General features: G+C 47.0%; 1 protein-coding gene across 1 annotated transcript in view; it reads right to left on the bottom strand.

The window, feature by feature from the left end:
* NIBAN1 (niban apoptosis regulator 1) overlaps window positions 1–13070 on the bottom strand; it is a 54315-nt gene that overhangs the window by 15589 nt on the left and 25656 nt on the right. The window contains exons 3-5 of the mRNA XM_054285752.1: window positions 12079–12210; window positions 11255–11369; window positions 9695–9859 (exon numbers count right to left, since the gene is read on the bottom strand). Coding sequence (XP_054141727.1) covers window positions 9695–9859; window positions 11255–11369; window positions 12079–12210 — 412 coding nt within the window. The remainder of the gene's footprint in view (window positions 1–9694; window positions 9860–11254; window positions 11370–12078; window positions 12211–13070) is intronic.

The following is a 13070-nucleotide window of genomic DNA, read 5'->3' as shown; positions in this document are numbered from 1 at the left end:
GCTGCAGCTGCAAACGGGGCAGCTGGCAAAGCCCAGTGGTGCCAGGGACGAGTGCTCACCAGGGGAAAGCACGATGGGTGCTCCCCTCTCCTGAAGCCCTCACAGGGGCTTCCCTCAGCCATCCTGTCCTGAGTGATCCACGTGTCCTGCTGGTTGTACAGAGGGGAGCAGCTTAGGGCAGCTTGGTGCAGTGCTGGCTGCAGCATTCCTCACCCAAATCTCACACAAAGCCAGGAAGGTTGCTGAGTGTTCTGCAGCAAAAGGCCAGCGAGGCTTTACAGGCACCTAGACTGATACTGTGTGCTTAATGCAGGATGCCTTGCACTTGGAAAATCACCCAAGCATCTTCTCCAGCTGCTAATGAACAAAACATCCCTTATGTGTGGAGATTGTAACAAAATTCTGTTTGTTCTGTTTAATTTTTAAAAAAAGAAAACCTACCTAGAGACTCTACATATCCAAGCATAGAGCCCAGATATTGCTAACCACAAATTCCTTTTATAAATGCAAGAGTAACATCTATAAAGCTCCCTTTGACTTTGGGAGATGGAAGGACAACTGGAAGCACTATAACTTTATAAATCTTCCCAGACTTGCTCATGTCTCAATGGTACGGCTCAGTTAGTTCAGGACTGCAGAAAGCAAAGGAGCTTCCATGCAGTGAACTCCTCTTTTGAAAAACATAATTATGTCAAACCTCATCAAAATGACACCAAGAGGACCAGGCTACTGGACATCCTCTGAGAGCACCTGCACGTGGTGCAGAAGGGTTAATTTAGAGGGTCCTGTTCCCAGTCTCAGCTGTCTCCCATGTAAGGGCCGCCCTGGGAATAGCAGCCTTCTAACAGGGTGCCCAAGGCTATGAGCTGCTCCTTCCTTGGCAGGCGAATGTTTGGGGAGTGATGAGCAAATCTCCATTCCCAAGGTCCTGTGGGCCCTCCCAGCCCTGTCCATGCAGGACAGCTGCACCCTTGGAGATGGACATGGCTCCAGCCCCTCAGGACAAGCTGTCCATTTGTGCCTCCCCAACACTTCCCGTGCGTCCGATGACAGCAGCAGGAATGAACTGCCCTCATGGATTTGGTCTCAGCCACAGATCAACTGCTCTTACACTGGAGAGCTCTGTGCAAGAACTTCTGCAGATGGGCCTTGTTACCAGAGAGGATGAGTGTTCCAGCTGCCTCTGGCTCAAACTGGATTGCCAGCAAACCCAGATAATATGAGATCTGCATTTGAACATTCCAGTTCAAACTGTGCATCTGCAGTACTGCACACCACTGCCTTGGGGCTGCTGGTGAGGAGGTTTAATCACTCAAATGATGATTTTTCTTAGTTACAAGCAAAAGAAGATGCCTTCATAGCATTGGCATAGCTGTTAAAAAGCGATTCTTTCCATGTCCCATTTGAACTGTCCCTCTGAACAGTAACTGTCACTAATGGCACTTGGGGACACAGTTTAGTGGTGAGTTAATGGTGGAACTCGGCTGCAATCCTGTAACAGTGAAGGAGTCTATTGACTGTGGGTAAAGTGCTTCACCAAAGGGAGCTCCACCATGAAGAATAACCTCAGCCTTTTGGCTGACATTTCACACAAGGCTGAGGCCCAAAGACACAGCTGAACAAGTGTTAAGCCAGAATCCAGAAGTCTGAGCTCACAGAGCACAAGTTTTAATTAAAGAAATGCTGACTCTGACATAACTTCATGTAACCACCAAAACTCAGGAGCAATCCACCCTGGCTTCATCTGCTCCCTGCAGCATCCCAGCCAGATTCTGCACTCAGGGAATAAAATTTATATGATACTGGAATTCTTCCTGCAGGTAACTAATTGATATTAGCAATGTGGTACCCAGTGATGGCTGGTTTGTAGGAGATGAACATGTCAGAGCCCACAGGCCTTGCCAGCCCCAGGAACTGCAGCTCTCTCTTCCCAACACAAGACATTCACAACCAATACAAAAACTCATTGTTTGGTTCCCTCATAAAAGACAGCAGGGCCCACAAATATCCTCTCAAATCATTCAAAGCAACAGGATAAAGACTGGAGAAGGCAGGAGAACAATCACTGGAAGGAGATGAAGATGACCAAGGAGTCCAGTCTGGTGGCCTTTCACTGAGGAGGAGAATGTCACTTATTATTAATATTTGGAATATGATAAATGAGTAAAAAACTGCATTTGATTTTAGGTGATCTCACAATATTATTTCCTTGCTTCCTCATCTATTTGATGGAGAGCTGGCTCTGGTAAAGGCAGTGCCAAAGCATCTCTCATGACTCCTTCTTGTTGGTCACTTTATAGAGCTTTTTCCGGGGACACAAAAAAATCTCAGTACAGGTGTTGGTGCAGGGCCTTCTTGTGATGTTACAAATAGATAGTAAGAAGCAGATAAAGAAGTATTTGGAATTTTAAGTGCAGTCTCAAAAGCTGGTGCTTCCACCCCTTCTTATTTTCACTAGACACTGTTGCTCTCAAGAGAATAGATTTCATGCTAATAAATGCAAATTACATTTTCCCAATTTTCTCAGCTTTCCAAGTCATTCCCCTCTCAACCTTGTCATCTGTTTCTTTTGTATATATTTAGACTTGCTTTTCCCTGATTTCCACTATACACACTCTGTAATTTAAAAAATAATAATTTCTGGGTTTTTAAATTTAGTTATTTTAAAGCAAAAGCTGGTAGGAAAAAAAAGGAAAATACACAACCCCAAACCAACTAAAGAGACAGGACAGTGATACTGACACCTCAAAGACAGTGCTCCCACTCCTCCAGCCCCCAAGGATTTGGGGTGGATGCAGCTGGAGACCATAAGGGAACAAGAGGCCTTCCTGCAGGGAAGGAATCACTCTGCCAGCCTTCCAGCACCACAATTAGGGAACGCCCTTCAAATAAAAATAAATGAGCATGATAAAAAATTATTTCCCTTTTTAAGAGCTCACATGAGCTCCAGCATGTTTTAAGAGCTGCTGCGTTTAGGTACCACAGATAGCTGGTGAAAAAAGCCATGGCCATCAACCCCAACACAATTAAACTGTGGAAATTCTGTCTCCAAAAAAATAAGCAATGGTCCCAACCCACTGGGATGGCAGCTAAGAAAAGGAACATGCTTTGAACCTGGGGAGATGAGGAAAGCTCAGGAACTGCACCTCAGGAAAAGGGAGTTTACCTGGGGCTTGGGACATGGCTCAAGCACAGCTGAAAATGACCCTCTAAGTAAAAGGACACACATTTTACCCTCACAAAATGCTGTCCTGTGTTGTTAGCATCCAAACTGAGAACAAAGTGAGATATATATGGTGCTCTGGGGCTGAGAGGCATGCACCCCCCAGCTCTGGGGATTTCCTGTGAGCAGTGTGCTGTCACATCATCCACAGAGCCTGTGGTGTGAAGCTGCTAACCACCAACAGAAGCGAGATGAGGTCACTTCCAAACATGATACAGCCCTGAAAGAATACTCTGTACTTATAGCAAATAGGGCTTTGCAGCACAAGTTCCTTCCGTGGCCACCAAACCAACACCGAGCAGGGTTAACTGTTCGCTTATCAGCACACAGCACCCAGATTGAAGCTGTTCAAAGCAGCACCAGACAGGGCACAATCAACCTCCAGTGGGAAGCCCAGCAGGTGTGGGTTTCCTAGTCTAAAAAATTAATGAGCACTGCATAAACACACATAAAAGATCACAGTATCACTTATTTCTGACATTTTCCAAGTGCTTTCCAAACCAGCTACTGTATTCCTGGAGCAGGTGGGAATTTGGAGAAGAAATGGCTCTAGGGTGACTTTATTGTGGCCTTTCAGTACCTACAGGGGCTCCAGGAGAGCTGGAGAGGGACTCTGGACAAGGGATGGAGGGACAGGACACAGGGAATGGCTTCCCACTGACACAGGGCAGGGTTAGATGGGATGTTTGGAAGGAATTGTTCCCTGTGAGGGTGGGCAGGCCCTGGCACAGGGTGTCCAGAGAAACTGTGGCTGCCCCTGGATCCCTGGAAGTGCCCAAGGCCAGGCTGGACAGGGTTGGGAGCAAACTGGGACAGTGGAAGGTGTCCCTGCCCATGGCAGGAGGTTCCTTCCCACCCAAATCATTCCATAATTCTCTGATTTCTCTGCTTCAAAGCTGGAGCCTGAACACCACCTTACTCTGCACAAATGAGTCTTCACAGCTCCTAAAACAGGCTGGGGTGGTGGGCTCAGGGCAGTGGCTCCCCTGCACCACCCACACTTGGCAGTCTGTAAGAAGAAAATAATCTGCCTGACATGGGAGGGATGGGAAGAACGTAATGGCAATTATGAATTTAGCACATTCATCATCTTGCTGTTTCAGAATGAATGTCACTCCTACAGACTGAAAATCCTCACCACAGTGTAGGAAACCAGGCTGGCAGGAAAGGCAAAAGCCATGCTTGCTGACTGAATGAACTCATGCTGCAGAGGAAAAACATCCTAGAAAGAGGAGAAATAGTCTTATTTCAAGCAAAATACCCTAAATTATACAAAAAAAAAACCCCTCTACATAATGTCCTGAAAATTGTAGTGAGTTTTTTTAACACCCCACAAGCCTCATCAAAGGTATTTCTAGTGAAATGGACTAGTGAAAGAACAGCCACAGCCTCAGCCACTCATGTGGATCACAGGTGGTCTAATCTTATTAACCAAAAAGGGATTTAATTAACCCAAGTACAGCAGCTGCTTGAGAGGAGCCAAGAAACAAGTCTTGGTAGATGAAGGGGTAAATATTACTTTTTCCCACCCCAAATTACCACACAAACTTTCCAAAAGGCTTCACTTTCATTCCAGTGAACAAAAACATTTCTCTTTAATGTCATAAAAAGCAATTTCCTCCTCAGCTCTCCTTTAACTGCTCCCTCCACATCCATTGGAAACAGGCAACAAGAAAATCCTTCCCTTCATCTCCCTCTCCAGGGAGGAGAGGCCGCCCTGTTTGTGGCATGAAGCCTCAGAAACCCTTCCAAAGTGGTCTCTGGACTCCTGACAGCTGCTCTGCTCTGTACATAGAGATATATGGACACATCCATCCCTCAGCTCAAGGATTTCATGTCAGCTTCTCAACCTTTACCAGTGCTCCCAGAATTATTCTGAATTCTGGGCCAAGAGTTGGTAAGTCCTATACAGGTACTATGGACATGTGACACAGGAAATTCAGAAATAACTATGAGGAAAACATCTGTCAGATGAATTCAGAGCTGAAAAAAGAAATGCAAACACCAATAATGGGCAACCCTGAAGGTCAGAGATGGAGGAAAAAAATCTGCCCTCCACAAGCTTTTGCCTTTCTCTCTTGCCTAATGTATTTCTTTATTATACTTCTTTAATATATGTATTGCTCAAAATAATTTCTGTTGTTGTTTCTTTTGAAACTGGAGATGACAGGATATGGTTTTGAAAGTCCCTCAGCTTCCTGTGTCAGGAGGGTGATTGTCAAGATGTGGATGTGAAATCAAACCAGACGAAAAAAACTAAAATCATGAAGTGAAACTCTGTGTCTCCCAGAATGAGCTAGTTGTCATTTCCTTCCCATCATGCAGACTTCCCTCTATCCCAGCACCAAGTGGTCAGGGTTCCCCACTTCCAACAGCAAATACTGAATGAAACTCAAATAGGAAGCAAGAAGACCTAAAAAAACAAGTAATTTAAGAAGTACTCAGAAGAAACTTCAGTGTGATTTTCAAGGCATGCAAACATAAAGGATCAAAACCTGAGGAATAGCTAATATTAGAGCCCTGTGAATATTATGAGCCTTTCCCTCGCTGTTGCCATTGTGGGACTGGTAGAACATCCCCACTGGGGCTAGGTGGCCATTTCAGCAGCAGATTCCCCCCAAATTTGAGGTGTGCACTTCTCAGCATTTCACTAAGGAAACAGGGAGCAAGGTGGAACCAGGTGAGTCCAGGCTGTGGATCATGGAGCTAAGGCAAACCAAAGAATCACACGCTGCCATCCCCCCATCTAACCTGGTGGGAGCAGCTTAGAAAATCAGAGGAAAATGCTAAACCACTTCCTCCACACTCCACCTGAACTCAAGCACAGTTTTAAACTTTAGAAAGCTAAAAATCCTGCACTGCTGTAGGTGTGACACTTGGGAAGCACAGGCTGCCCAGAAGCAGCAGAGAAGAGCCAGCAGTGCCCACCAGGGACCCCCTGCACCCACCAGGCTGCTGGGGCTCCTCTGCTGCTCCCTGGGTACTTGCCTTCTCACTGACTAGCCCTAATCACACCACCTCACACATTAAAACCCAAAAAGCATTTGATCTTCATGTTCCATTGCTGCTGAAGGAGATCATTGTCTCCTCAAACCACCAAGCCCTCATCAATGAGTATAAAGGGCAAAGACAAGGGGAAAGTCAAGATGGGAGCAACACAACAACTCACACTCCAAACATCTGAATGCCATTTCCCAGTGGTACTCACTAAATCCCCATGCTTTTGCTCTGCCCAGAAATCCCAGAAACACAGGCTGGGCTGGGCATTTGTACCAGAGGGGGACAGGAAGGAGCTGAATAGCCAGGGCGGCTCCCAGCGCTGGTTCACTCCAGCTTTCCCTGTTTAACTCTCTTCCTGGGAGAAAGAAAACACATTGTAGCCACGAACTCCTCCAAGTCCTTGGCCAAAGCCCAGTGCAATACACTCCTTTCCAGGAGTGGCAGATCACAGCAGGGACAGAAAGGCTACCTCTGATCAAACATGACATCTGTCTTTGTCCTGTCCTTGCCTAATCTGCCCTGGTAAATGGGAGCTCGGCACTTTGGGAAGAGGTGGAGTGAGTATTGCCCTGGTCCATGCTCCTTATCCCACTAAATTATATTTCATAATCAAACATGAAGGATTTCTCACAGTTCTTTCCTCTTTTCAACTATTTTTTAATATAAGAGCACAGTCAAATTTTCTACCGCAATCCTTACTGGCCATCGTTGTGCTGCTCATAGCTGTAACTTTGTAAGATTGCTCAGACACCTGTTTTTCTCAGCAGAAGTGTTTGCAAAAAAGACTTAAAGAAGTATTAATAAACTAATATTTTTCAGTGATGTGCAAATGAATAGGAATCAATATGAAGCCCTTGGGAAAAAAAATTCTCTCCAAGGGCAGAGTTCAGGTTACTGAGGTGCTTGTCAGTGATCATTTTTCCACTTGCAGCACCCAGATCTCCAGGGGATAACTCCAAGAAATGCACACAAAAGGGACTCCTGCTTCCTTGATAGCTGTTGAAACTCATTTCCTGGCTCAACAGGAGATCCTAATCCAGACTGTCTTTATCTGTTTCTCACCCCGTTGGGCAGAAGTAAGGATGAGCCTTGAGGAATTGTCTGTCAGATAAAAACAGGAGCACAGGAAAAGCTGAGGGATAAATCCTGGAACAGATGCCTAAATGAGCAATAGCTAAAATATATGAAATATAATGAAGTGCAGACTCACAGGCTTTGGAGATGGAAAAGACCTCTTAGGTCATCCTAACACGGCCTCTGCCAGTTCAGGATTGGCCCCTAGAGTGATGTGCTGAACTTTAAGAAAAAACCAGGCAGCCAAAAGCTTTGTCAAACCCATTACACTTGTTCCAGAAGAGAAATGAAAATCCCCAAACATCATGAACAGGCTTCAAGTCATGGAGTGCCAGGAAAACTTGATTGTGTCCCATCTCCCCACCAAACCTCAGTGAGGAGCCAAGTCCAGAGTGTCAGGGCACTCTACACCACCTGGATAGCTGGGAAAGGGGACTGCACACCACCTGGATAGCACTGGGAATGCAACTGGGGATTGTACAGCACCTGGGCAGCATTGGGACCAGCAATGGGGAGTGTGCACCACCTGGGATAGCATCAAGATTGGGAATCTCACCTTTCCTGTGAAGAACACTCCTGAAACCAGCCAGCCCTGAGCATCACACAAGTAACTGCACATCTTAGGAAACCACCTAGAAATGCAGTCATGTGTGTTTTCCTCATGGGAATGGAGTCCTAAAGGAAACCTAAAGGAATGTCTTTGGCAGTGGAGACAGGGAAAAGAGATGGTAGTTGAGAATGATCCAGGGAGGACAGCAGGAGAAAGCTGACTGAGGGCAATGGGATGAAGCTGATAACCAGGAGACTAAAGTGACAGCTAAAAAAATATTCACCAGGAGCCACTTCTGTAAATAAAAGAGACTTTTCACACCCTACACACACAGTTCATTTACCCACAAGACTGGGTTCAGACCCAAGCAGCTGAGTTCAGTGGAGAAGTTGCTGAGTGTTCCAATTTCCCACCAAGGGCAGCAGGAGCAGATGGGACTCCAAAGTGAACTAAAGACATCGAAGACCCTGGAGACCAGTGGGGAACTGAGGGCATCTTGGGGGATAAAAAATGTCATCTGAAAATCAGGAAAGCATTTCTTTTTCTGAAGGATCCAACTCATAAATGATCTTCCAATTTCATGGGAGCAAAGCTGTTTTTATAAACCTAGCAAGTCACAAATTGGGGTTTTTTTTGAAGTTTTCTAGGCTAACCTACTCAGAAAGTGACATTTATAATTTATCTTTGTGCAGACAATCAATACTGTGTCCTACACACCATTCATGGACCAGCTACAAGGCTTAACCATGGCTGGGGCTTGAGCTGCCATGGAAACATCTGCAGAAAGGCCAAATGTTTGATCAGGAGAGATGTGTGTGTAACAACACGGGAATGTACTGGGGGACTGCACTCCCTCCATGTTGTACACACCTGGTCTCCTGCATGGCACAGGGTGGGATTCTTGGGATTGTCTGTGCAGGGCCATGAGTTGGATTCCATGATCCTTGTGGGTCCCTTCCAATTCAGGATGTTCCATGATTCCTGATTCTATAGCTGTGATGCGTTAGCCAGCTTGCAAACACAGGTGAGGGTTTGCTGTGCCTTAGTAATGAACACCTCTTACGGATTTTGGATCATTACACAACTTCCAAAGCAATTCCCATGTTTTCTCCCCAAGCTCACACCCACTGCATCCCAAACCCTACCAAACTGTGTTCCCAGCACAGCAAGCAGCAGGGCTGTGTTGATTCATTCCTCGGGGTGCTGAAGCCAAGCACCTTTCATGAATGACTTGCATTTTCCCACAAATGTTCCAGCATTCCTGGGTGGGTGACACTGTCCCAGGCTGAGCCCTTCCTGAAATATCCCACACAGTCCCTTCCCGCACTCACCATGGTTGGAATGCCACACACAGTCCCATCCCTCACTCACCGTGGTTGGAATGTGCCACACGATCCCATCCCTCACTCACCGTGGCTGGAACGTCCCACAGGATCCCATCCCTCACTCACTGTGGTTGGAATGTCCCACAGGATCCCATCACTCACTCCCCATCCCGCACTCACCGTGGTTGGAATGTCCCACACGTCCCCATCCCGCACTCACCGTGGTTGGAATGTCCCACACGTCCCCATCCCGCACTCACCATGGTTGGAATGTCCCACACGTCCCCATCCCGCACTCACCGTGGTTGGAATGTCCCCATCCCGCACTCACCGTGGTTGGAATGTCCCACACGTCCCCATCCCGCACTCACCGTGGTTGGAATGTCCCACACGTCCCCATCCCGCACTCACCATGGTTGGAATGTCCCACACGTCCCCATCCCGCACTCACCGTGGTTGGAATGTCCCCATCCCGCACTCACCGTGGTTGGAATGTCCCACACGTCCCCATCCCGCACTCACCGTGGTTGGAATGGCGCACGCAGTCTGCCAGCACGGCGCTGAAGCGTTGCTGTGCCCCTGGCTCCGGGAAGCAGTAGTAGCTGTGCCGGCAGAAGGGCTGCCACAGGTACACCGGGAACTCCTTCGGGAGCGGCACAAAGGCTGCGGTCGTCTCCTCGCTCGAGCCTGCACAGAAACACCTCTTTTTGAGAGCTGCTCATTTCCTCAGGGCTGGCTCTGTGCCACAGCTTTGCCAGACCTTTCCCAGTCCAGGAGACTGGGCACAGAGGCCAGGGGGACACAGCTGGGATGGGCACACTCAGCTGGCATCAACCACCCCTCTGGCCTCTTGCTTTGTCTTCAAGGTGGCAAAAATCTAGTTTTGGTAAAATTTCAAAGAAACCATTCCACTGGATTGCAGCTGGTAGGGAAATGGTTTTCATGGCAGATAAGTAAATTACTGGGGCGCTCTGGTCTGTTTCACATCAAGACCATTTAGGAGCACATTTACTTTCCTATAGAAATAAGCTGCATTAAATAAACCATGTTGGAACAGCAGTATGTTTCCTGGTTCCAGGACTTCCACACACAATTGCCCTTAAAAACTCTCACTTCAAGCCCTTGCAGGTGATGTGAAGAAAGCACCAAGTACCTCCAGCTCCCAACTGCCCTGAATCCCTGCACACAGGGGATGCTGGACAGCACTTTTAGGGATGACCAAACCTAATCTGGAGACACTGACATGCACTGAGAGCCCAGACACACGAGGTTCACCTTGGAGGGCCTTCAGCACCACACAGATGGAGAGTAGTGCCATAAAGATGAAGTGATGATGTTTCTGAAGGGAGAGCCATGGGAAGTCCACAAGCACCCTTGGGGTGTTCCACATCACTCAACCCCACCTGCTGCAGAGCTGTGGTGACACACACAGGACACCTCCAAGCCCTCTGACCACCCTGTGCCTTGGGAAAGGGTGTGACAGGACACCTAACTTTTAAATCCTAGGGATTTAAAGGACTCGAAAAACAAATCCTTGTCTTCAAGTTGCCCTTATCCCTTTTGTTATGTGGCATCCCATTCTCCAAATCTGACTCTGCAATGTGAGACCCGCTTCCACAAAGCCTGAATTTTCTCCATCTTGGTGGAGCGGGGGCAGGCAGGACCACAGCAGTTCCTGGCCCAGAAACAACAAACTCAGAAGCAGCCACCTTCCTGCCCTCTCTGTGGGACTTATTATCAGCTGTGAGTCAACACAGACAGCTGGCATCTAAAAATGGAAACAAATAAACCAGGAATATTAACAAAGCCCGGGAACAATGGTGCTGTGGTTCCTGCCCTGCTTCTGCACAGCTTCCAGCAGCTTTGTGCCGGTGTGCTGGGAAGAAAGGGAGCCAGCACTTCTCTGAATGTTGGCTTACAGCATCTGCTTTGTTCATCCATTCTGGAGCTGTGCTTGAACTTGGGAAAAGGGCTGTGGGCATCCTCTGCTACCCCATTTTAAACTGGAGCCTGAAAGCCTTCCCAGGACAGAGTAAGGAACAGAGCCTGGGCTTTGGCAGTTCAGCTTTGAACAGGACTTACCAACAGGGTCTGGAAAATGTTTATCAGAAAGCAAATTGTAATCTTCTTCTGAAGTCAGGACTTTGCCTCCTGCAGGAAGAATGTGATATTTAGGGCTAGCTCCCTTCTGGTAGGCCTGGAAAATCAATAGAGAGGAAGTATTGTCAAATAGAGATTTAAGGAGAGAGAAAAAACAAAATACACAATTCACTGACGAAGCCAGGAGCTGACTTCATGATCCTTGTGGGTCACTTCCAACTCAGGATATTCTATTATTCTAATGCATGGGAATATTGCACAAAGGGAGAATCTTTTTGTCAGGCTGAATTTTGGAAATGTTCCCTAGGCATGTCAAATCTAAAACAAATCAAATCTCTCAGTGCTTATCTGCTGTGGTGAGGAGTCAGGGGTGGAAGGGAGGGAAAAAGGATGAGATTTTCTCCAAAGCCCAGTTAGTTGGATTTGTCAGCCAGGACTAGCTTGACTAATGCAGCTTCCAGGCAAAAACCTCCACTGTAGCCAGCCTGGAGCCACCCAAACCTGCAGGAGCACAGGGATGTATTACAGGGATGTAGAGGTGAGAAGTGCTCTGGGACAGGCACAGGAAGGTTCAAGTGCTGTTAAAAGGATTTGTTCGTTCTTGCTGACGTATCTGGCCAAGGAATGTCCCATTTGTTAGTTCTGGCCAAGGCAGGGCACTTGACTGTACCCTCAGCCATCCCACTGGAGCCACCCTAACGAGGACAAGGTTTCACCTCCTACTGCTGAAGGCAAGGCAGCAGCAAATCCACTTGCTGTTGGTTTATTTGGGAATGCACAAGTAGATCCACGGAAGCAGCACTCACCTCCTTGGTCTCAAAGCAATTCACAGTGTAGTCATTTTTGATCACGACGTATCTGTCCTTCCACTTCTTCAGGTCCTCAGCGAAGTGCAGCAGCTCTGCTTCGTACAGAACTGTCCCAGCTTCCCCTGCAGGCTACAGGGACAATTGGTGACATTTGAGACCCCTCTGCACCACTGACCATCCTGAAGCTTTTATTTCTACATTTCCATAATGCTGCTCTGAGGGCTTTGGAGCCTTCAAATGCAATTTGGAGTCATAAGCATCTCTGATTTCAGAAGGTTCTACAGACACAAGCAAATTCTTGTAGCCGAGGTGAGGAGGCAGCAGAAAGCTCTGCCTTCCAAAACACTGCCAGATTTCTGAGACAGAGGTTTATCCACCTTTCAGCTGGCAGGCTGAATGCAACATCAGAGAATCCTGCAGTGGTTTGGGTTGGAAGGGACCTTAAAGATATCTAGTTCCAACCCCTGCAGGACGACTTGGAGTTCACCACCTCCCATTTTCCAATACATAATATAAATATTTCATTGATATGAAAAACAGGGTTTCATTATAATATAGTAAATTGCTTCCCATTTCTTTGTAATGCTTTTGCATCTGTGCTGCAGTAACTGATATCCGCCTTCTGAAAGACACAGATCTTCTATTATCCCACCTCACTGCTTTACTTACTCATTTCAAGAGCATTGGAAATCCATCATTTCCAGTATGTTCTTAAATTTTTATCTTCTTAATCTTGAAGGGTGGTTCTCTGCATTTTCCTCTAACAAAGAGACTTTTGTCTCTCTTTTTCTCCCCCCTCTAATAAAAGCCAGCTTTCCATGGTTCACTCCACAGAGGCAATTATTGCCATCTTCTTTAAGGAACCCTGAGCCATGGATGACAGGATTAATTACATTTCCTACATAATCTCTTCCCTGGAAGTATGATATCTGTCCCTAGATTTTGCAGAACCTTGCAACCAGCAGGAAGGAACCAGTTTTGTCCAAATG

Source organism: Melozone crissalis, unplaced genomic scaffold, assembly GCF_028551555.1.
Source record: "Melozone crissalis strain CALT ecotype California unplaced genomic scaffold, PUWL_Pcris_2 ptg000045l_1, whole genome shotgun sequence".
Classification (NCBI taxonomy): domain Eukaryota; kingdom Metazoa; phylum Chordata; class Aves; order Passeriformes; family Passerellidae; genus Melozone; species Melozone crissalis.
Note: the sequence above shows the minus strand (reverse complement) of the source record. Positions and strands in the feature narration are given on the sequence as shown.